Raw genomic sequence first — 24138 nt, 5'->3', positions numbered from 1 at the left:
GAGGTAAAGATGCAAATGGTGCCACGTTAATTAGCCTTATCTTTTACACCAGCAAGACGTGGTGTGAAAAAAAATAAATGGTGCATCATCATCACCACTGTAAGCAAATGTAATGAGGCTTTTGTGTGAATTCTGCTAAAGGTTTAGCATTCTAAAATGCTTGTTGTAATTCTGTGGTTTGTGAATGTTTTACAGCTTACTACAAAGAGGAACATGTTGACTTATCACGTCAACAAAACATTTTGAGTGACAATATCTTGTGATGAGAAGGATCACACAGTTTCAAGATACAATCACACAATTTCAAGAAAGTTGATTCAGTTTACCCTCTGTAGATTCTTTAACCGTCCATAAACTGGATACTACATCTAATGATTTATGCAGATAGGTAAGTACAGTGCTGTGGGTGCTTTACCTGACGTGCAGCAGGATTATTTCACCTGCTATCCACGCTGCAGTATGTGAAGTGTGTCATGCACCTCATTAGTCTGTGCGGGACTGTCCAATAGCTGTGCAAATGTGATTTTATTCACTCAAAAAATTAAATCCCCAGTCAATGTTGGGATGCTTTGGCCTCTGTCTCCATCCAATAATGTAAAGCACTCAAGACTTTTTGATGAGCTCTGCAGATCGATCTGAGGTTAACAGCCACTTCACATAAGATGAGACCTACAATATGTCATGGAGTCTTTCAATCTTGATAACTATTCAGGGGACATAGTAATAGGGCTTTTCTAGCCCAAAAATAAACTATAAGCTCCAGGATCTAAAAGTCAGGAACCAACTTAGGACATAAAGAGTCCTTTAGTGCATTTTCCATCACATTTAGAGAACCATGAAGTCAAATTTGACTGATGGATTATAAAGCTTTGTCTGAGACAACAACAGAGTGTTTTTTTTTTTTTTTTGTAATGCACTATTGTGTGGCATATTTTGGAAAGGAGATGCATAGACGTTGAAAGAGAAAACACCAGAAAGGCTAGGCATCCCTCTCCAAAATAGAGGGGATTTATTTTTATTTTTTTTATTATAGTTAAGTTTAAGTTTCTTTCCTCTAACTTAATGTCCTATGCTAATTTATCTGCTACATACTTCTTGATCAATGGCATTAAACAATCTATTATGGCTAACCCTTATGGCTATAAGGGTTTGTGGGTGAAGACGTCATCGGAGTTCCTCAGGGTGTTTGAGGCCACTGTGGCCTTTTGATTATCCGACTGACTAACAGGTTGACTATTACTCATCCTCAGTTGAAATCAGTGGTGAGTGTTTAACTGACATTAAGGTTTAATCTTGTTTACAAATAAATTGACCAATATCATGTAGCAATATTGAAATTTGGGCTGAGCTTGATGCAGTGTTTCCTCTATGTTGATTTTACCGTGGTGGCCCGCCATGGTATCAGATATAGGGCAGACGCACAACAGGGTTTCCTCGATGAACACCGCTCAACGCCGCTCCTTCAGCTGTTTCTGAAAAGTCATAAAGTCGTAATTACACGACTCTGCAGAGCCGTCTGCTCTACTGATCTCAAGCGAACTGTCATCCGCTTTCTCTCCTCTTTAGGGTGCTTTAGGGTGAGCAACTGGAACAGTGACAGGACGTCATCACTTGCGAAGTCATGGCAACCAAATAAACAACAGGGCGAGTACTACTTGTCACTCAATCTTAGGCAAAGTGACAAACGGCGACGAAAGCTGCAACATGAAATCCGCACTCACGTGGGTCCCGTGAAATATGACACCTACAGTTTCTTGGAAAATAGCATTGTGGACACCGAATTTGATGACTTTACTGTTTATCAGACCCCAGATGACACGAGAAGCCATTTGATGACACTGCCTTTGGGCAGGAACTTATAAGAGGGATTTATCATGTGGTATTTTCTTATGTGGTATTCTTATTTTCCATTAGCTGCTATTCTATAGCAATGTTGTCTTCTGCTACGAACGTCAAACTTCATAAAAAAATGTATTTGAAGGCTATATATTGTATGGATATTAGTCATATTTTTGTTTTGACTTGACTTGGTTCTAGGGGTGGGAATCACCAGAGGCCTCACGATACGATATCATCACGATACTTACTTCACGATACAATATTATTGCGATTTTAAAGATATTCTGCGATATATTGCAATTTATTACCAAATTTTTCCCAATTTCAAATTGTGTCCCCAAAAGAAAACTTTGTCAACATCTGTTTTATCTAAAAAGATAAATTTCTCTGTTTGTTCATTGCACTTCAATTTTATTGCTGCAAAATGGTATTGTGTCAAGCAGACAAACTGACCAACACATGTATAATAAAAGATCGATACTTGGCGTCTGTGTATCGACACAGTATTGCCACGGAAAATATTGCAATACTATGCTGTATCGATTTTTTTCCCCCACCCCTACTTGGTTCCTCTGCTGAATCAGACTGCCACATGTGTTGTTAGCTAATTTGTGATTTGTACCCAAATAATGCCTGTAGCAAATCGATAATTTGCCTTAAAGCCTTTCTTCAGAGGCACCAGAGGCTGAGTGCCACTATGTTTGAGTAACCATAAAATCTATTCTTGTCAGTTAGTGGAAGCCAAAAACGTTTGACTCCAGGCCTGACTCGTGTGTCTGCTGTTTTATTATGGTAAATCCTCTGGATTTGTGATGACCTATTGTGGCTCTTGTAAGGCTGTAACCTCACAGGGATGAATCCATTTTTTGCCAGAAGGTACTTTGACTGCAGAGCTTAAACCAACAATGACTACTGCTACACTCCCCCCCCCCGACCTCATCCACACCCAGATAAATAGCAACATTGTCTCCAGGTAACCTAATTAATTGAAATGATCTGGAACGGAGCAGGGTAAAGAGAACAGGTATAGACACTGACAGATGTCCGTTCCATGTGAAAACAAGTTCCTGGTCATACGGCGCTGTAGACAGCCTTAGTCTCATGTTTTACTCCACTGCTCTCTTCTTGATTAGCGTTAGACGAAAACCAAGCTACCTCAAAATTACCATGGAAGTCATCTGGAGAATGCCCAAGGAATTTATTAGCTTTTATAAACAAAGACAATTCCTGGTGGCGTAAGACAGGGCTGTTTTGAATTCAACAGCTGATTGGAGTGCTTACATACTGTATTCGGCAACACTGCATCGACCCTTTCTGTAGTATGTTCCCTGCACGTCTGTATGTGATGTATTTTAATCAAGCAGATGAGGTGTGTGTGTGTGTGTGTGTGTGTGCGTGTCTGTCTGTGTGTGGTTACAGTGTCGTAGTAAAGCAGAAGATGGAGCACCAAGAAAATATGAAACTATTGACCTGTGACTGCTAATCCCTCTAATATAGTACACATTCAGCAGCACATGGTGTTGTGCAACTAATGCAGGCTGCATTATCACTCAGGGGAAAGGGCATAGATTTATGGCAGGTGGCCACCCCTCAGCAATATGCCATGAAAACCTTGATCATAAAAGCTTTTGCATTCGGTAGACTTGTTTCACATACAGCTTCACTCATGTAGCTCCAAGTGTTTGTGTTACATGTTAAAAGCCCTGTCTCAGTAAGAGGGGGAGAGTATACGTGCTGCATGTTATCAGTGGGCTGGGTTATTATCTGCAGGTACAGTATGACTTCAGGAGCATTTAAAAGAGCCTATAAGGAGGCGCAGTAAACCAGGGAAATGGGACATGAGGAGTCAAAGAGCAGCGCTTCAACAGCTTAATGATGTAGAGGCATCCATCTCCGTCAGGCAGTAAACTCTTTAATATGCTGTTAATTATTTCTGAGAGATTGAATATTGATTAAAAGCACATGGTTATTATAACTCCAGCTCCATTGCCATTCTAAATGAAGACTATTTAAGGCTTTACGTGAAAGGAACATCTAAGAAATACACCAAACAAGTTATTTCAACTGTGTTTTGAATTTAATTTTTACTTTGTACTTTCTGGGTTTGAAAGTGAATGTTCTGTCTCTGTGTAACCTGTGTTACAGCTCCTTCTCTTAAACTTAGCTTCAGAGCTGCCAATGCTTATCCACTGTCTAAATTTGAAATTCATGACCTGATTCCTGCTCCGTGTAGCACTCAGAACATGCATTGCCCACCCAGGTAATTCCTTTAAATCACGCTTGGGTAATTCTAGCATGGTTTCTTTTGTAACACTTCCATGTTGCACTTGAAAATGAGGCTCATACACAGCTGTTTCTGAGAGGGTTGACATGGACACATTGAACAATGCCACCTTATGTCTGAGTTCAATAAGAGAACAAAGTTTGTTTTATCTTTAAAAGTCGCAGCAGTATACTGTATTTATGTAGACAATTAAATATTAGCTATTCATTAGACCTAAAAATCCTTTGTAATTCTCATCACATTAGAAATATTTGAACATGCCTGTCACTGTGCGTTCAGAATAGGGCTGTAACTAACTAGTGATAGACCGATTAATCGGTGGACCGATTAATGTCATTTTGAGATAGGCCGATGCCTGTGCTCACAAGGCGGATGAACAAAATGTCTGCAGACACATCTGCAGGTAGCCTTGTCATTGTGGCTGCTGTAGAATGAATTAGCGCTATATCGGCATCGGCCAATGAAAAAAAATCTGTCAATTCTTTTCTCAATTAATCAATACATTTTTTGATATATTCCATGGCATAAAATGGTGAGAAAAGCATTTCACAAGTCCTTTTTAAAGCCCAAAACTCAAATATAAATATTCTGTTTACTATCGCATAAGATTAAGAAAATGCAGCATATCCTCACAATTGAGAAGCCGGAACAAATAAATGTTTTTGCTAGAAAAATGACTCTAATGATAAATTGATCATCAAAATAGTTGCCAAGTAATCTTCTGTCGATGACTACACTTCGACTAAACAACTACTAAGATAAATTGTACTCCCAGGAGGACTAATGTTTTCCTGGCTATGAGTTTTCTATGTACAATGGACCGCTTTCTTATCCCAGGCAAACGGACCCAAACTCCCGCTTTCTAACTGCTCGCCTCAGAGACTGGCACAATATTTAACATTGACGTTGAAATGGATCTAGTGAATGCAGATGAGGACAGGCCCTTAAGATTGCTACCAAAATGCTTGCCAGTGCCTTAAGTGGTCTATTTGTGATTCAGCAGCAGGATCTTGCTGACTGCCAGGCTGGTGTGGAGTCAACCTCCCAGGGGGAGTGTGTTAATGCGGGCCCCCAGGCCGTGGGACTGGGGTAATTGGGTTTGCATCGTTGGTGTTGGGGCACCCCTGCCACCTCCAAAACAAAGGCCGCCTCCCACGCAAGCTGTTAGGGACAGAAAGACCAACCCCTCCTGATCGCTGCTCTGATTCACAGCAAAGGCTTATTCAATTACTGGAATGTTGTATGTGGTTTTTTTTTTTTTTTTTATTGACCTGCAGATTACACAAAGAGCTGAGGGTCTTGTGCTTGTGAGTGCTGCCTTCCTCTGCAGATCTCTGTACATTTATTTATATATATATATATATATATATATATATATATATATAAAAAAAATAATATATATATATATATATATATATATATATATATATATATATATATATGCTGAGAGCATCTCTAACACTGCTGCATCTATTCACATGTCTCTCTTGGATTGACTGTGTCTGCATTCAGGGGTCACAAACACTGTTGCTTGCTTAGTGGCCTCTCCAGACAGCCAACTCCCAGATCTTCCACTACTCTGATCCTCTGTCCCTCTACATGGTCTGCCTGCATATCTGCAGCAGCTGGATGCTCTTTCTCTTTACTACATACTTAGAAGGCCTCTATTTGTTTGGCACTGACTAATAAGACAAAGGTGTCTCTCTTGCCTTTTTAAGGTTCAGCGGGTTTAAAAGAACTCAAGGTTTAGCTTTGCTTTGTTGACAGCTCTCTCTCTCTCCTCAGCATTTAACTGCCCCACAGCCACAGTTGCGTTCCCGATTGATTGGCAGAATAATTATGGACTTGATTTGTTCAACCACAGGAGAAGTGGGATTGAGGGAGTAGGGGAGCAGAAAGAGCATGCATGCCATTTTTCTTTTTTAAGAGTGCAGCTGAGAGGTCTGCTTGCCTGCATCTTAAAAGCCAACTTTAACACAACATAGCCCACTAATAACACTGACACATAGATTGCTGTGAAACATAGTACACTGTAAAACATAGACGCTCTTGCACATTCTGTTAGTAGCGAGGAGGCCCCGGTTGGTGTCCAGCTCTGCTGTAGGCTGCAATAAGATGAACATTGTGCTGAACCGTGTGAGCGGTGAGGCGATAATTGACACATCCTAAAAATGCAAGTAAAGACTGGGTTATTAATGCTTTTTTCCTGGGGGTGGTTTCAGCGGAACCATTAAGCCTTTAATTGAGAAGGAAGACTGACATTAAAAGCTGTTGCCTTGGTGCTGCCGTTACCTACTTTTTGTTTTTTAATGAAGATGAGGCTTAGGGTAGATCACTGCATGATTACAGAGCTCACGTGCAGTCACAATACTCGGACGCACTGCTATTTTTAATTCAAAAATAACTCCCTAAGTCCTTTGCCTCCAGGCCTGGAAAAAGTGAGGAGTCTCACTTTGACTGAAGGGCAGGTGAGCAGAGTTCCCACCCCTCCCTGTTTATTCCCCTTGCAATTGCTAGAAAAACAAGGGCTTCTCCCACGCTGGATATAAAGCCGTTGATATGGAAGGTATGACCCGGGTTTCGGTCGAGAGTAAAGATGCCAAAGGCTCGTTACCAGGTTACATCACTGTTGTTGTTGTGAGTGCATGTGCCAAGTCTTCAGGCATAACAGAGGGAGCATGCTTAGCAATTCCCCTCCCACTTGCCAAGTTACCATCACACTACAGGAAGATTCTTGTCATAATAAGTTTTTTTTTTTTTTTTTTTTTTTTTTTTTTTTTTTTTTTTTTTTTTTTTTTTTTTTTTTTTTTTTTTTTTTTCTCTCTCTCTCTCTCTCTCTCTCTCTCTCTCTCTCTCTCCACACACCAAAGTCTGGCCAGCATTTAACAATCAGTGTTGTAAATATTTATTGTGGTCTGTTTGATTCGTAGTGACATTGTTTTTAAGGCAGCATTAATCATGTCTACTGTTCTGAGGTAGCATATATGGCAGTGCAGCCATCAAAGGTCTTAACAGTTGTGTCTGTGTAGCAGAGCAGGCACGTTGTTGGAGTGTTACCCATGAACGATGCATGACTGCTGTAAAAGGGGATTAATCACAGAAATTGCAGATAAGTGCAGGAGCGCACTGGTCTGGTACCTATCAGTGGTCTTGTGTCTGCAAGCGGGAGTGAGAATATGAGCTAAATAGCTGACTCTTTTCTCATAGAGGAAATGACGACCGTAATGCACAGGTATTTGAAGGGAAGTTGTTCTAGGTGTTCTCGGTAGAGAATAAAATAGGCTAGCTGTGGTTATATAATAATAAACTGTGAATGCATTATTGTCTATTTGTGTCTAGACACCTGAGATGAAAATGCAAACTTAAAATGGCAAATCACAACCTACAAAATACATAAGAAATTAGGATGAAAAATACTAATGCTTTTATTTAGGGCTGCTACTACGAACGACTATTTGATAATCGATTAACCTGTTTATTATTTTGATTAATTATTATTAATCTCATACATTTTTTTTTTATTTACAGCATTTTATTCAAAAAACAAAACCTTTTTCTTGTCTTCTCTATTTGCAACGTGGGCTACAATACACCAACAATAACACACAGCCAATATAAGTAAAAAACCGCAACAACACAAATGCCAATATATACACACATCACCGAAACAGACAACTGCAACGCACAAAGTGTTGACAATTATTAAAGTAGGCTGTCATTGGTATATCTGAATGACAACAATGGCGCGGGTACGGGGGGGGCGCTGATTGGTCATTTTGATTGACACACATTCTTCACTAATGGTCTACAAGAGGCGACAAAATTAGGGCCAAACAAAACAGTTGAACATTTTTACAGACATTTCGCCGCCTTGCCAAAGTGTCGCTCCAGGCCGTAGCCTAGTCTGCCTATATGCACACACCGGCGCTGGTTGCAGCCAAGTACACAGCAACCAAGGAAGTTATTATTGTTTTTTTGTCCTTCAAAACCTTATCAAAATGGACACAGATCTGCCGGAAGTGGCATCAGCTGACAGGAAGTAAACTTGGACCAAATCTATTGCCTAGCAATGCCAGTTAAACGGTCTACACAGCAGCTTTCTATATTTGATCAGATATTCCTTAAGTTTCTGTTGAAGAAATAAAGGATTCACTTCAGACCGTCTCTGACTAATGACGTCGTGAAATATTCCAAAAACATGCAGCCTTGCGTTTCACTCCAGCATCACTCTCCGACCGATTAGCATTAGCTTTATCTGCTGTCTCTGGCAGATTTGTGTCGATTTGATGGACAAATGCACCATTACAGGTTATTAAAAACAAACGTAACCGAAATTCCTTCCGTCTGGTTTCTCTCCGTTTTGTGATAGCAGGGCGTTAGCTTAATCAAAGTAAGCTTTAAAATGGCTTTATTCCTGATAAAGCCCGGCAACATCGATCCATTACAAGCCTTGGAAGAATGAAAAGCAAGAGAACAAATTATGATATTGGTATTGGCGTATTTTAAATGTATCACAAAAGTATATATAAACATATATACATATTTACAATTTGTTTTTTTGTTTTTGTTTTTTTTAACATTAAAACAGTAATATAACTTTTATATTTAGGTCTTTTATATTCCTTTCACATGAAATTCCATGCATGCAAAGATAGTAAACACTCGCATTTGGCCATTGTTAACAGACATAAGGCAATACTTAGTCATGGCTGTTCACACATAAGATCAGCAAATGCAGTTCCTACATGTCCATGCTAAATTATGTGATGTTGTTTTTACACAGACTGCACATGGGACTTTGCAGACAACCAGGGATTTACTTGGCTAATCTTTAAAAGGAATAGATCTCCATTTTGGGAAATACACTTGCGCCATTGCACCAACCAACCACCAAAACATTGTTACAGAACCTAAATCCTACTACAACCAAAAATTCTTATCCTTACATGTCTGCTTGTGTTCTGATTAAACAAACAAGCGTGGAATGGTTAGTAGGCAGATTTGAACCCTAACCATAAAGCTGCTTACACACCAACCAGACGGCCGACCGTCTGCAAAAAAGGCAGTTGGACTGATCAGTCTCCCCGAGTTGTTCAAAAAAGTGCCTCGGAACACACCGAAGAGACGAGACGTAATACGTCTCCATAACTGCAGGTGGCGCTAATCTGTATTGTTGCCCAAAAAATGAAACCGGCAGCTGATTGGACGAACGCGTCACGTGGGTCTGTTTTCTCCGGAAATTCAAAGACAGACTGTCATGTCGGCTTGTTCAGAATACGATCTCATATTGTACTAAAATAGTTCACCGAAACGTGTTTCTGAAAACATTTTTAAGCGAGAAATAGGCCGTGCAGTTGCTGAATCTGTCTTCATTTCAGCTCAACAAAGGTCAGTTTAAAAGATTTTCGTCAGATTTTGAGAGACTCTAGTCACGCTCATTCCGCTCCCCATTTCCGGGTTAGCACTCTACCAATCAGATGGGTAATTTGACGGACGATGGCACGGAACACGCTGAACAGACTCGAGTCACTGACCTCGCCAGACTGTCCGACGGCCGATTATCGGCTCTGTGTGGATGGGCCTTTAATTTGGAGATAGCCAGGCTAGCTGTCCCCCTACTTCCAGTCTTTATGCTAAGCAAGGCTAATTGCCTCCTGATTCTAGCTCCATACAGTACATAACACACAGACATTAGAGTGGCACTGATCTTATCCGGCTCTAGGACAGAAACATAAATGTATTTCCCAAAATATTCAACTATTCCTTTCTAAAACCTGTTCTCAGTGATTGCTGTAATGAGCGCAGCCACAGTCACAAATGCCCCTTTTCACAGGTTGAACAGTGTCCTTACCTGCATAAAACACTTGCCATGAGCAGGGTCATGGGCTCATATCAAATAAGCCATGTTGACTCATCCACACCAATGACAAACATAGATTCCCCCCCCTCCCTTATACCCATTTTTACACCAAAGTAAGCACTACTTCTGATTTTGTCCTTTCTGTCTCTGCTAGCAGTGGGTCACACTGTTTTTTCCCCCTGCACATTCTGGTTCTATACACACTCAGTTTACAGGTAAACTGATGTGTATACGGTTGGTCAAACACAGTACAAATTAATTTCGTCAGGTTTATTGACCTTACATTATTAAACAGAAATGGCAGATGAAGACATTAAGTGTGCATGCTGTCTGTTTTGGTTAGGCTTCTTATCCTTAACATTTCCTGCGTGGTGTCTTGTCATGTCTTTAATTACTGCTCCTCACTGTGAATGCAGCGCTGCAACCTGATTTTTTTCTTCTTTTTTTTTTTTCTTGACTGAGTCTTGGACTGTAGTAAAACCAGTCTTATTCACCTTTTTAGTTTTACCTACTTCCCTTTAGTGTGCTCCTTCCACTTCTGCTTCAGTTAGTAGTTCCCTCTATTTTGCAGAATGTTGTGAACCAGAGAAAGGTTGTTAGTGTCATTCACTGGAGGAAGATTGCATGTGACAAGAGTGCAGTGAGCGTATTATTGTATATTGTATATTTTGTGGGTAGTTTATCTCAAATCTTGATGCCAGTGGTTTACTTTGAAGTAGTTGATTGTGGGTTTCTAATATGTCAAGTGATTTAAGTTCTTTGAGGTATGAAGTAATAAAAACGGTTTCACATTGATTTTGATGTTGTGAACTTTACAACCGAACAACTATACAACTTCTGGTATCCTAAAAGTTGAACTTTTGTTAATCGTATTTAATAATGTTTTTAAGTAATATTTGCAAAATCTAAGAATTAGTAAAGAATATATTACATTCAAGTAATTATGATGTTACAATGTGATCATTCCAATAAAGTTACCCACATTCATGAAACATCCATACTTTCTACATGAGAATTAAAATGAAGTAGATGGTTATTATATGAAATGTTGAAGACAGTTAAGGGCCATTCATTGTAGCAATATCACACTTATTACATAAAATATGAATTTCATCCTGGGCCATGCATTGTTAGGGGTACTAAAATGTTAAGTAGTTGCTAAGTACAGACATCAATTTTGCAATAGTGGAGATGGGGAACAGCACAGATTGTTATGACGCAGTTACTGACTTGCATCTCAGTACATATTTGCCTAACATGATAAAGTTGACGTAATCTGCTGTGCTGTGTTGTGTAAACCCTGGTTGTTACTCAGCTTGTTGCCTCATTGGAGATTCTTGAATAAAAGAGGGCCTGGCACATGTATATAATAACCATGCTGTCAGTTTGAAGGAACCACTTCAGACTTAGTAGCTGAGACAAAAACACAATCACTGATGCTGTCAGTGCTCTGTTGGCAGCAGGAACGTCCTGTCAAGAACTTGGTAAATTAAGATGTTTCAAAAGTGCTTTCAATTTCTTGTTCAGAACTAAATCTGCCATTAATCCCTGGAGGTTAAAGAAATTGAGTGCTGAATAGAGAATGAATTTGACCATCCATTTCTCCCTCTCAGTCCTCAAATACTCCCAGTGCTCTATTGTTAAAACAAATTAAAGTCGAGAGAGAGAAAAATAAGTTTTCCCTTTTCTCTTCTCTTTTTGGCAGCGACAGTGACGGAACCCCATTTTCCTAGAGCCAGATCAAAGTTGCTCCGTGTGTGTGGGATCACAGTCTGTTCCCTTGGGCTCGTAATCATAGTGCCTGAACTCTCAGACCTCTTCAATGCAGACTTAGTTGCCACTTTCTGCTCTCTGCCAGGCCTGATGCCAGCACTGTGGTGCCCTTCACACCCACACCCTCCCCTACTGCTTCATCTCCCCTGGCTCCTCTTCTCATCTTTCCCGCTTCCTCAGTACTCCTCTGCTTACCCCCAGACCCTTTGGTGAACATACTCAGACAGTCCTCCCTGACGTGGCAGCAGGCTGAGGCTTGTCCCTGCTCTCACTGTCCTGCTGCCTGGCAGGGTAATGAAGGCAGCAGGGGGGCAGCCTTACTGCCTGCCTGTGATGGGCTTCATCATTCCTGCCACAGCCCAAGGTTCTCTAATTAAGACACCGACTTGGCCTTGCAGATTATGTAGCAGCTGGATCATTAGCGTAGAGGGTCAAATGGCATGCGTCTGTGTGTAGCGGGCGGAGCGCCTTTTATCAACCCCTGTCTCTGTCAGCTCACCTCCGATGGCCACCAGAAGGCTCTGCCTGCCTCTTCCCTTTCGATACCCTACCTTACCCATTCATATGGAGCGTTTGGTGTCAATGCAAACATTTACATCAAGACTACCAATAATGAGTTTATACAGATCCTTACACTGAGCTGCCAGTTTTCAGGCACACCTAACTAAATCTAATAATGCAATCCATTACAACACTCTGTCAGATGAGTGATGAGTTAAATCCGTGGTCATTTTGAAGGCTGTATAGGGTTACAACTTATTTTTTTACTATCTTCTGAAGTAATTGAATGATCAGAGTTGCTCAGAGCCAGAAGTGACGGTTTCAAATGTCTTGTATTGTCTGACCAGTGGACTGTCCAAAGATATTCAATTTGCAATAATATAAAACAGAGAAAAGCTGCAAACTCTTATTTCAGCGAAACTGGAAACAGAGATTGTTGGGTATTTTTTCTTAAATCGAAAATCAAAGTGGCTGTAAATTCATATTCTTTTGATTGATTAATTGTTTCAACTCTATTGTATAGACCAGACTGGTATTGCCTCATCACCAAGGCCACGACCCCTTCTGGGATATAGAAAACAGAAGATCCTATAGACAATAGACCTTCAATGCAATTTGACGTGCATTTCCAACAGGACAGTGCAGAAAAGCAGTTGTGTAGCGGGTTAACCGAGGCTTTCAATTCACACTGAGCTTTGACGCACATAAGAGACGTGAATATTCACGGTCAGTGTGGTAAATCGCTAAATGATGCTGGTGACAGAAAAGCTAACAGTAGTTAGTTACACAGTATAGAAGCATTATAGATGTCCGGAATAAATATCCGGCAACTGTGTTGGTTCATTGATCCACTTGGACAGGGGAAGACTGAAGAGGCATGACGGTGATCAACCTTCATTTATTAAGGTATCGCCAACGTTTAGGTTTAGGCAAGGTTGTGAAACAATTATCAGACATGTCTATTAAACAAATGTTTGTCTAACAAGAAAGAAAGAAATCTATACAAACTTGTTAAAATTCTGATCCAAACGCACTTCAAATTGCATTGAAGTCTATAGGATCTTCTGTTTTCTATTCCCCACAAGGGACGTGGCTTTGGTGATGACACAAGGCCGGTCTGGTTTATGACATTGTATTCAACATGGTTAGGGTAACCAAAATATACACTAATAATGTATGCTGGTTCTTTGACTGGTACTGCAGATATTCAAATGGATGATGACATATGGCTAAATATTCCAAATCAAATTTGTTTTATGTTTCACTAGGCTGCCGTTCAAAAAAGAAAATGACTGTCATTAGCAGCTTGTGAGTCACCTTTGTTTCAGTTACAGGGTGGAGATATTTTGTGTATGATTGGTTTGTCTTGTCGGTGATGAGGAACTGTTCTCCACCATTAGGCTGACTCACCTAGTCAGTCAGCACGTCTGCTCATCTATCAGTCTGCTCATGACTGCAGAGGTTGGGAGAGTTACCTCAAAGCCTTTGGTGTCTTCATCCAGGCCTCCAACCTGTGAGCAAACATGGTGCAACTGTTAATGTAGGAGGAGTAAAAAACAAAAGGAAAAAAGCACACTGAAAAGTAAATAACCAGCTCTTTGCCAAGTGAACAGATAAAAGTGAAACTCTACTTAAAATCTATCGTTGAGTATCAAAAGGCTTGAAAGGTGGCCATAAAACATTTATTATTTTTTTTCATTGAATTAGAACTGTTGTGGGCAACTTGATTTCAATCAGTTACAGATAGACTTTTAACAATCAACACATTTAGAAACTTCTCAAACCACCTCTTAAGCATAATGGTCTTTTTTGTTGTCCACCTTCAGGCCCAGTGTGTTGCGGGCATTCACCATTTTGCCAGAATATGGCTAAATATGCTTTCATTTCGTGCTATCAAAGCGTTGTATCTAGGGGTGTAAAAAAAATCGATCCACTTGAGAATCCCAATATTTTATTTTGCAATACTGTATCGATTTTCAAAAGCCAATAATGATTTTTTTTATTTATTTTTATTATTAAAAAAAAAATATATTCATGTAAGACAGTGGTTCATGTTTATGTTGTGTTTAAACCCCCTACCGCTAGATGGCTATGCTGAGACAAACCACTAGTGTCCTTAACTAACAGCGCCGAGCAGTGCCTGACCTTTTGCTAGAAGCTAACAATGTAGGAATGGCTAAACTTTAGCCTACTTAACATATAAAAATTAGCTCACTAAGAACCTGTAAACCACAATCCCAAACTGGCAGTTTGATTTTCCACAGACATTAATGCAAAGTGACTACAGCTACTACTCTCCATTACTATATATTGGGCAGTGGTGGCCTAAAGGTTGGAGAAGCGTGCTTGTGACTGGGAGGTTGATGGTTCAATACCCAGACCGACAGGATAAATCTGGGTGGGGAAGTGAAAGAGCAGCGCATGTCCCTTGAGCAAGGCCCTTAACCCAAAAACGAAAACACTTAAGTGGAGCTGCTTAGTGGCCAGCAGAGCAGACTGGAGTTGTACAGGGTAGCTTCCAGGTATGAATGTGTAACTGTGTGAAGATGACAGGTTCTCGTTGGAAATGAGAATTTGTTCTCAATCGGTTTACCTGGATAAATAAAAGTTGAATAAAATTTTATTTTTAAACGCCACCTTTCAATTTTGATTCTCAATTGATACAATTTAAGTGGAGTATCACTTAAAAAATAAAGATGGGAAATCAAATGAAAGATGAAAAGAGAGAAAAATGTAAATGCATTTTGTTCAGAAAAAAAACTTAGATTAGAAATGTACACATACAGTACCTGTTGAAACCCAACACTGATTATAGGGGAGGGGTAAGACCAATGCTTCACCCCTTTAATGATATCCCTCAAATGGATTTAGTCTTTTCCTTCTCAGAGTTTTGTTTGGATGTTTGAAGAATACCTTCATAAGCTGGCTGATGGCGGATATTGAATTAGCTGTTGGGCACTAGCTAACCCCCGCTGGGAGTGATTAATTGAAAGAGACAACCACAAACTGCTTGTTACCATTTGCCCAATTTTGGAATTTCTTACTACTCCTGCTGCATTTCATATCAACAGCAGATGCCCAAAGAATGATGTTGTATTTATTCCTCGCCATCTTCTGGATTTGCTATTAAAGTCAAATAGATATAAAACTAATTTGAGATGTAAATATATTAAAATATACTGTATTATTTCACAGAATTAACACAACTTAGAGTCAATGTCTTTTTAATAAATTATATTTAGCAAAAATGTTTAGGATTGATCTCAAAGCCTCTAACCTACAGTTTGAAACATTGGGTTAAATGGTAATAATTGGGTGTGATTTCTTATTGCACACAAATACTATTTTTGAAAGATACAGCGTTTGACTTATTTAGTGCCATCAGGACTATTTTTGCCCAGTCGGACAGCCTGAGTGCATACTAAAATTCACACACACACACACACACACACACACACACACACACACACACACACACACACACACGTGCGAGCATGCTTAGTCAAGAGAAAAATCCCTCAACTTGGTGAGGATTTCTCATCTCCAGCCTGTTCTCTTTTTTTCCCTCAGCCAGATTGCAGTGTCATCCTACTTAGTTTTTTCCCCCCTCACAGATCCCTGTGTTCACCTACGTTTGTAACTTTAGGCCTTTCTACTCTGCCCCTCTATTTTAAGACGGGCAGGGCAGTGTGCCGAGAGGGACAGAGAGACAGGCTGTTGTGGGCTGCACTCTGCACAGCACGGCCGACACGCACAGGGCCAAGCACGGTTTGCAAGACGACACTGGCTGGCTTGTTTACGGCAGAGGCTCCGTTTGAGGGAGGAAGGGTAGGAGGCAGGCAAGCTGGCAGGCAGGAAAGAAGGGAGAGGGGGTTTACTACCCTCAAGAGAGTCGGAATTCCTCCTGAGCCATTCCCCCATTTGGCTGGCAGTTGTGAAAACAATTGCCTGGCATTTACTCTCTCCCTCTGTGCAGATGGAGTCCCAGCTATGAGTCAGCTTTGAGAACAGCAAGTGGTGGAGAAAGTGGTGGGCTTGTGATCTGCTGCACAGTGAATATAAACATACTTTACAGAGATGCACGTTTTTTGATGTTGGCCAAACTGTTCAGAAATGCTTCCTCGCTTGCATTTCTTTTCATTCTCTGCAGTATTACTGATATGCATATATTTTATTTCCAATGTACTCCTGTGCTCCTTGTAAAAAAATAGCTGACTAACAAAGGCATGTCTGTTTCCTGTTTCTCCAGAGTTAACCTACGGAAGACGTCATGCTCATGTCTTGAGCTGAGGGAGACTTCATCCTTAACCTGTCACTCGTCCGTGTTAGTTATTCCACACCTGGTCCAGCCTCCACCAGTCACCGAGCACCAACAGCAACCACCACCAACTCCACCTTTTTCCCCATCCCCCTCCTGCCCAGCCTGCCGTCATCATGACGTCGGAGCTGGAGAGCAGCCTGACCTCCATGGATTGGCTTCCTCAGCTGACCATGCAGGCGGCCATCCGCAAGGCAGATGCCCAGAATGCACATGGGCCAGGCATGGGCAAGAAGAGTACCCTACTGGATCCTAACACCACATTGGACCAGGAGGAGGTGCAGCAGCACAAAGACGGAAAGCCGCCCTACAGCTACGCCAGCCTCATCACATTTGCCATCAACAGCTCGCCAAAGAAGAAGATGACACTGAGCGAGATCTACCAGTGGATCTGCGATAACTTTCCCTACTACAGGGAGGCGGGCAGTGGCTGGAAGGTGAGAAAAGGAGACATCTGGCCTATGTTTTAAGCCAATATAGCAGATGTAAAAGTTTGTTGCCATCATGATGATGATAGAGTTGTATTCTGGTTATAGTGGGACTTCTGACTCAAACGGACACTCTGATTTTATGTCAAACCAATTATGACACACTATTTTAGTGCTTTAGAAAACTGATGTCCTTTTGGTATTTACAATGGCAGATATACAGTCACTCGTATCAGTTTATTCACTCATGGAAATCATTTTTTGACCTTACTTTTTGTAGTAAGCTGTGGACAGCCTTTGTAGAAGAGTTGAGATTGATATTCCTTGACTTAAATCATTGTTTTGTGGTCGCTGGGAATCTTAAACAAAGTGAAATGCCATTGGTAATCACCATTGTCAATTCTGAGAAAGCTCAGAAAGAAACTACGAAGGTGCCAAATCACACTAAGTCCTCCGACTGAAAAGTGGTGCAGCCCTGAGAGAACCATATAAAGTGTAAAACCCTGGATTAATATTCAGAGAAGTGGCCCCTATCTGTGCGAACACAGACTAAATAGCCCATTCATGGGTGGTATTATTCATTGCAGATGCCTTGATAGGAGAAGGCCATTATGCAGAAGAGAGAGTCGGTGCTGTGTCATCATCTCAAGGAGCCCATGATATACCGAGATGAAGCTATGCTGATTGCCTTTTAAAGGGCCCAGATGGAAATTGATATTAGAATGAGTTTTCCAATCAGTCGACGTTTATTGGAAATAGAATCTTAGGCACTGCTTTATTGCAGTCAGACAAGATGTATGAAGCCCATTTCCTGGGGCGACAAGTGTGTGTGTGTGTGTGTGTGTGTGTGTGTGTGTGTGTGTGTGTGTGTGTGTGTGTGTGTGTGTGTGTGTGTGTGTGTGTGTGTGTGTGTGTGTGTGAAGCATGTGTTATTATAAATGGATTGAGTTTAGCTTTTGTCGCAAGGCCTTTTGTAAGGAAATGAATTGTTTTATTTTGCAACCTCTTTTACCTATATCATCCCTTATTTAGCTACATATGTGCTGTCTGTCTGCATGTATTCCTGCATTGAGTTACAGGCATTTTTACTCACTACAGAGGTCAGCTCTGTATTTTGTATACCACCCACCTTCTTTAGCATCATATTTTCTGCTATTGTTGTTGCTGCTTTAAGGTTGTTAACAAATCCGGTTTCAGAGCATTTAGCACTCAGTCTGTATCTCTTAAGATACTTCAAATATGTAAATATTTCTTCATATCCAGAGAGCAGCTTTGAGCTTATGTGGGTTGAAGTGGACTTGGTGAAGTCTTGTACACATCCACAGACTTTATTACTTGGAAATATGAGGGTGTGACTGACAAGCCCAACTAAAATAACTGTAGATAAGACACAAAATTCATTTGACACTGACATGCATACACATTTATATACATTTTAGAGTGGTTGTCCTCAGTGGGAATCAAACTGGTACTCCTGGCAGGGTTTGCTCTAGAGCTGTAATCTGGCCTTAAAAGTACGGCCCGAAAAGGCCCGAGCCCGACAGAGTTCGGCCCGAGCCCGACCCGTACATTTTGATTGACAGCTTTTTAAAAGCCCAAACCCGTTTACAGCCCGACTGTAAAGGCCGTCTATCAGCATCATTAGAGTGTCGGACACGCGCTTCGCACCGCGAGCGGGCACACGCACCACTCGACAGAAAAGGGAGAGAAAGAAAAAAGAGACTGCGCCGCACGCACACAGCTCCTTTGTCTTTCGTAAAAAATTAGTCATTTATACATGTTTTAACATCATTTATTCATGAATAACGGAGGCTATAGGCCACTTGGAAGTTGGAACAAAGAAATTAATTAAAGTGATTGTTCGGAGTAATTCACCCTAGGGTCCTTTGCACCATGACCTCGAGCCCAGAAGCTTTTTTCACCTGGGTCTAACATTGGGAGAGTTAGCGTAGAGTAGCGTTGTCAGCTGAATAGCTTAGCACAGGGGCTAACGGACCCACGTTTGTATCTCGTAAATTACCCCACTAATAATGCCCGAAATGATACCAAACGTCTACAAGTAGTACAAATAGGTTATGCTCTCATAAAACGATGGATTGGAAAGTTTGTAAGTACACCAGAAGTTTATGTAAATAACACTTGCCTGCTGGCTTCTGCTCTCTGCTGTTGCTGCTGCAGTAAGACGAGTGCTTAGGGCCGTCTACAAATTACAACACCGAAAAGAGATGCAACAAAAATATTTATTAATTTAATTATTTTTTTTAAGTAAGTGCTGTAGTATAACTAGCAGTAGACAAGTAATAATTGAGGTAAGTTTGGAGACATTACCTTATTTAATCATTGAATTAATAAATATTTTTGTTGTAACTCTTTTCGGTGTAGTAATTTGTAGACGTCCCTAAGCACTCGTCTAACTGCAGGTATCAGCAGCAGCAACAGAGAGCTGAAGAGAGCAGGCAAGTGTTCCTAAACTTCTGGTGTACTTACAAACTTTCCAATCCATCGTTTTATGAGAGCATAACCTATTTTTACTACTTGTAGACGTTTGGTATCATTTCGGGCATTATTAGTGGGGTAACTTACAAGATGTGGGTCCATTAGCCCCTGCGCTAAGCTATTCAGCTGATAACGCTACTCTAGCTAACTCTCCCAATGTTAGACCTAGGTGAAAAAAGCTTCTGGGAGGGTGTTTGGCTCGAGGTCATGGTGCAAAGGACCCTAGGGTGAATTACTCCGAACCATCACTTTAAGTCCTCCAGAGACCAGCCTCCGTTTCACCTCCTCAGGATCCATTTTCACGCTAATCGAAACGCATCAGCTGACCGCTCATATACCATGCAGCCCGAAGCGCAAGCCCGAGCCCGTGAAAAATAGAAAGCCGAACCCGTCGGGTCCCATCGGGTTCGGGCAAAGATCTTCAGCTCTAGTTTGCTCTACCCACTGAGTTACAGTCCCACTATAGATATAGCAGAGAGGGCTTCATGTGGCTAATGTGTGTGGCTGTTCATGTGCCTTTTGGTTCTTTTGTTGTCACGTGTTGTGTGGCTTTATCATGAAATCAGGTGCTGATTTCAGGATTCCCATGGTCAGGAAACACGTGTGGATATTGTTATGTAATTAAAACACTGTTTTGAATTCCTAAATAAATAAATAATAAATGGCACTAAAGATTTGGAAATGTAATGGAATCCTAATTAATAACAGGTTTTTAAAGTATCACAGGAGCTGTTTTGAAAATGTGACATTTTAGGTGTAGCCTAAATGCAGCTGCTCTACTGTATTTTTAGTGTCGGTCTACAACCTATTTGGTAGCTAACCAGTGAATGAGTTCAATCCTCTTTAGGATTAACAGACCACCAAATTTCCAATATTGAAAGTAAGCATGCAGTTTCGAACAGGTTTAGATCATTAAAGATGATTTCTTTAAATTCACATTACTTCTTAAAGCAAAAAAGATTTTTATGCAGGGTTGTTTTTAGTTCACAGCATTTGTAAAGGTTGCATCATATGTGTTATTACAGTAGTACAGTTGAGAAAATGTGGTATGAAGTGGTCGCAGAATGGTTTTGAATTTAAGTGTGATAATTCATTGATTTAATTAAATTTGGTGGACCGACAGGCCTTAAATCAAAGAACATTTGATCCACAGAGATGAAACTAATAGAAATACATATTGTTGAAATGGAAAGCGTTTCTTTTCAGTGTTGGGTGTAATGTAGATTTGACGTAACTGGAATGATGCCGCGGGTATAAGCGCAAGTTATAGAATTAGTCAGCGTTGGTTAAGATTGACGCTCTTAAAGTACTTTCTAGTTTAGTAAAGGCTTGCATAGATTTTGCCCTAAATGTGGGCTGCAACTGTAGAAATACCCCTCACATTTAAAAGTGTGAAAAACCACATCACTCTAACCAGGATGCTGTACAGCACAGGAAACACTAAAAAAGCGGTTTGAAGGTTGTGCTCATACGCTAGATCCTGCGTCACAATTTTTTTCTCAGTTCTTGTTAATGGGGGTGTTTTCCCTGCCATGGTTTTTTTTCTGAGAATCTAAACAACTGAAATAATGTGTGTAGGCTATTTATAAAATATTTTCATTGCATAAGATGTTTGAATGGAATCCAATAGTACTGTTTCCATGCCCGAGGGCATTTATGCGAGCTCCAGTAGCCTTAGGTTTGTTCCTATTTTATTTTATTATTTTTTTTTTTTCATCACACAATTTATATTTTCAACTAAGCCTGTGCAAAAGCCTTATAACAGTTTCTCTCCTAATCATCAGGCGGTCACTAGGAACTCGTAGGAAATTGTATAATTCTGTAATATTCACACAGTAGTAACGTTTCCCTGTTCTGTGACTATTACTATGGTATGACTCCACCTATAGTGTAACTGAGTATGCATGTTTGTGTGCGTAATTAGTTGGACGCAGGCATGTCTGGGTGGGCTGCATGGCGGTCGGATGTAGTCATCGCTCCTTTGTTCCCCCGGAGATGTCAGTCGCAGGAATTTGGGACTCGACGCACGCATGCGTCTGTTCTGTATGATAATGCAAGCTGTGCTGACGAGATGAGACCGGGCTAATCCAGGCACTAGCAACTCATTTAATAATCTCAATAGAACTCCATTAGCCTGCGCTTTCAAGAAATATCAATAAGTGCTGTCAATAAAAACAGATAATTCATCAAGGTCAAAAAATGTGAACGCTGCCTTCGAGAGTGCAGAATATGTGCTCGGCATCTATGAGCAAGCAATTAGATGGTGCTTTTTTTAACACCCTCTCCAGCTCTCTGAGGTACTTTGATTCATACTTTGCAGGTCAGTGTAAGCAGCCTTTTTTTACCATTCGGCTTGTATACTGTAGCTTCCGTGTCCTTCTGTTCCTTGTGTGGCAAACGTGGTTTATTGAACATCTGCCAGATTCCTTAAGGATATTTCATATACTAGGATTAAAACAACATTAAACATGTCCTAGAGGAGTATAGGTGTTTGCTTGCAGCACTTGTCTATAGTGCAGTATACTGTTTCTATGTGATACTGATTATAACTTATATCTGTTGCTCAAGTCTCTTGTATTTCAATGCCGTTACGGACATTAAAAGGTAAATGGGAACAGTGCTCTCCCACTCCAAGAAGAACGTGTCTTTCTTCCCATCATGAGTGCTTCACAAAGATGAGAGGGTACCGTTACCTGAAACCTGGTGATTTAACGTCAGCGCTCATTTTACACACAGTTTAACAACAAAACAAAACGCTCAGTGAACATTACTAGCTATGTTTTTCATGTTGGTTTTGAGCGGTATGCACCCCCACTGACCTGGAAAACGGTTCTTGTCTCATCTAGGGTCTGCTAAACAGTAAAGTCATCAAATTCGGTGTCCACAATGCTATTTTCCAAGAAACTGTAGGTGTCATATTTCACGGGACCCGCGTGAGTGCGGATTTCATGTTGCAGCTTTCGTCGCTATTTGTCACTTTGCCTAAGATTGAGCGCCCTGTTGTTTATTTGGTTGCCATGACTTCGCGGGTGATGACGTCCTGTCACTGTTCCAGTTGCTCACCCTAAAGCACCCTAAAGAGGAGAGAGAGCGGATGACAGTTTGCTTGAGTTCAGTAGAGCAGACGGCTCTGCAGAGTCGTGTAATTACGACTTTATGACTTTTCAGAAACAGCTGAAGGAGCGGCGGTGCGCGGTGTACATCGAGGAAACCCTGTTATGCGTCTTCCATATTTCTGATACCGTGGCGGCAGACATTTTTTTAAATCTACATAGAGGAAACCCCATTTATTTACAGCATTTGACCGGCATAAAATCGGCATATGTCAGACTGACCGACCGGTCGCCGGTCATGGCCGATCACGTGAAAATTGGCCAATTCCGGTCACCACCTGGTCAATCGGTGCATCTCTAGTCAGGTCACTTTCTGGATTTAAGGATCTACTGTAAAAGAGCATTCATTTTGGAATTGGGTATTAAACCTTTTTTTTATTTTATTTTTTTTATAAATTCACAGAAAAGATTTTAAAATGTGGATTTTTTTTTTGTATGATTTAGTTATTGAATGAATGGAATAAGAGCTGAATTTGGTTTTCAAGTCTGTTATCACAACTTCTCAAATCTCCCTCTTCATGGATGCTTGCGTGTCATGAATAGTCAATCAGCGTTCTCTCACTTTCGCTACAACTTTGTGGGGCAGTTGTTGCATAAATGATTTGCAGACGCGTGGCTTCAAGACACTTCAGGAGGACAGCTGCAGGGGTGGGGGTTTCCCCCTAGTCAACTTCTACGTGGATGTTTCCCCCTAGTCAACTTCTACGTGGATGTATCATGATGGGCAGTAGGGCAGATGCCTAGCGGAACAGTCTGAACAAACTATAGAGGTAAAGAGTTTATTAAAGTTAGTGTGAGTGTTGCTTTGTCAATTAGTATTGGTCCGTTTTTTTAGATGCTGAAGTCTCTGGCGGAGCTTAAAGTGATGGGAAACCAGTGTCAAGTAATGACCTGTGTCTGCATTATTTGCTGAAAGCATTAAATTAAAAGATTTGTTTGTGCAGTCTGGTGAGATGTTTTTGATCAAATCAAAATGGACATCGTGAGAAGGATACAACAGCATTTTTTACTTTTTACATAATAACTAAGCATTATGTGATTTAAACTCAGATTGTAAATTGCCAGAAGATGTATGAAACCCATGTGTGATATATTGAATAACTTTTCAGGAAGGTCATGCAGTCAGAGGATGTTTTGTCTAACAGTATATACTACAAGAAATACATTTGAGCAAATATTTTATCACAAGTTCTAAAGTTCTCTGTTAGGTTTTAACATAATTGCCATTTCTTTGTTTAACTGCAATTAATTGCTAACATTAGCTAAGGTTCTAAGGGGTATGACTGTTGATGGTAATTGTCAGTTTTATGTTCATTTAAGAAAAGAATACAATATTTTATGATCATAGAGGCGTGGTTTACTCAAGGGGGTAAGCAAACTTCCACACAGCGTACCTCCTATGGTCCCATTTTGATGCTAATCACCTCCCGTTAGCATTCCATTGACTGCCATTCATTTTGACGTCACTTTGACAGCGTATAACTTTACATCTGAAGCATTTAAAGACTCTATTTGTCCATTGTTTA

The 24138-nt window shown here is 40.6% G+C and overlaps 1 protein-coding gene across 3 annotated transcripts in view; it reads left to right on the top strand.

Moving 5' to 3' along the window:
* foxj3 (forkhead box J3) overlaps nt 1-24138 on the top strand; it is a 75857-nt gene that overhangs the window by 15981 nt on the left and 35738 nt on the right. For all 3 annotated transcript variants that reach the window (XM_039797720.1, XM_039797718.1, XM_039797719.1), the window contains exon 2: nt 16507-17012. In XM_039797720.1, coding sequence (XP_039653654.1) covers nt 16692-17012 — 321 coding nt within the window. In that variant the 5' untranslated portion in view covers nt 16507-16691. The remainder of the gene's footprint in view (nt 1-16506; nt 17013-24138) is intronic.

Source organism: Perca fluviatilis, chromosome 4 (assembly GCF_010015445.1).
Source record: "Perca fluviatilis chromosome 4, GENO_Pfluv_1.0, whole genome shotgun sequence".
In the NCBI taxonomy this organism is placed as follows: Eukaryota; Metazoa; Chordata; class Actinopteri; order Perciformes; family Percidae; genus Perca; species Perca fluviatilis.
The sequence above is the reverse complement of the archived record's forward strand: the minus strand, read 5'-3'. Positions and strand labels throughout refer to the sequence as shown.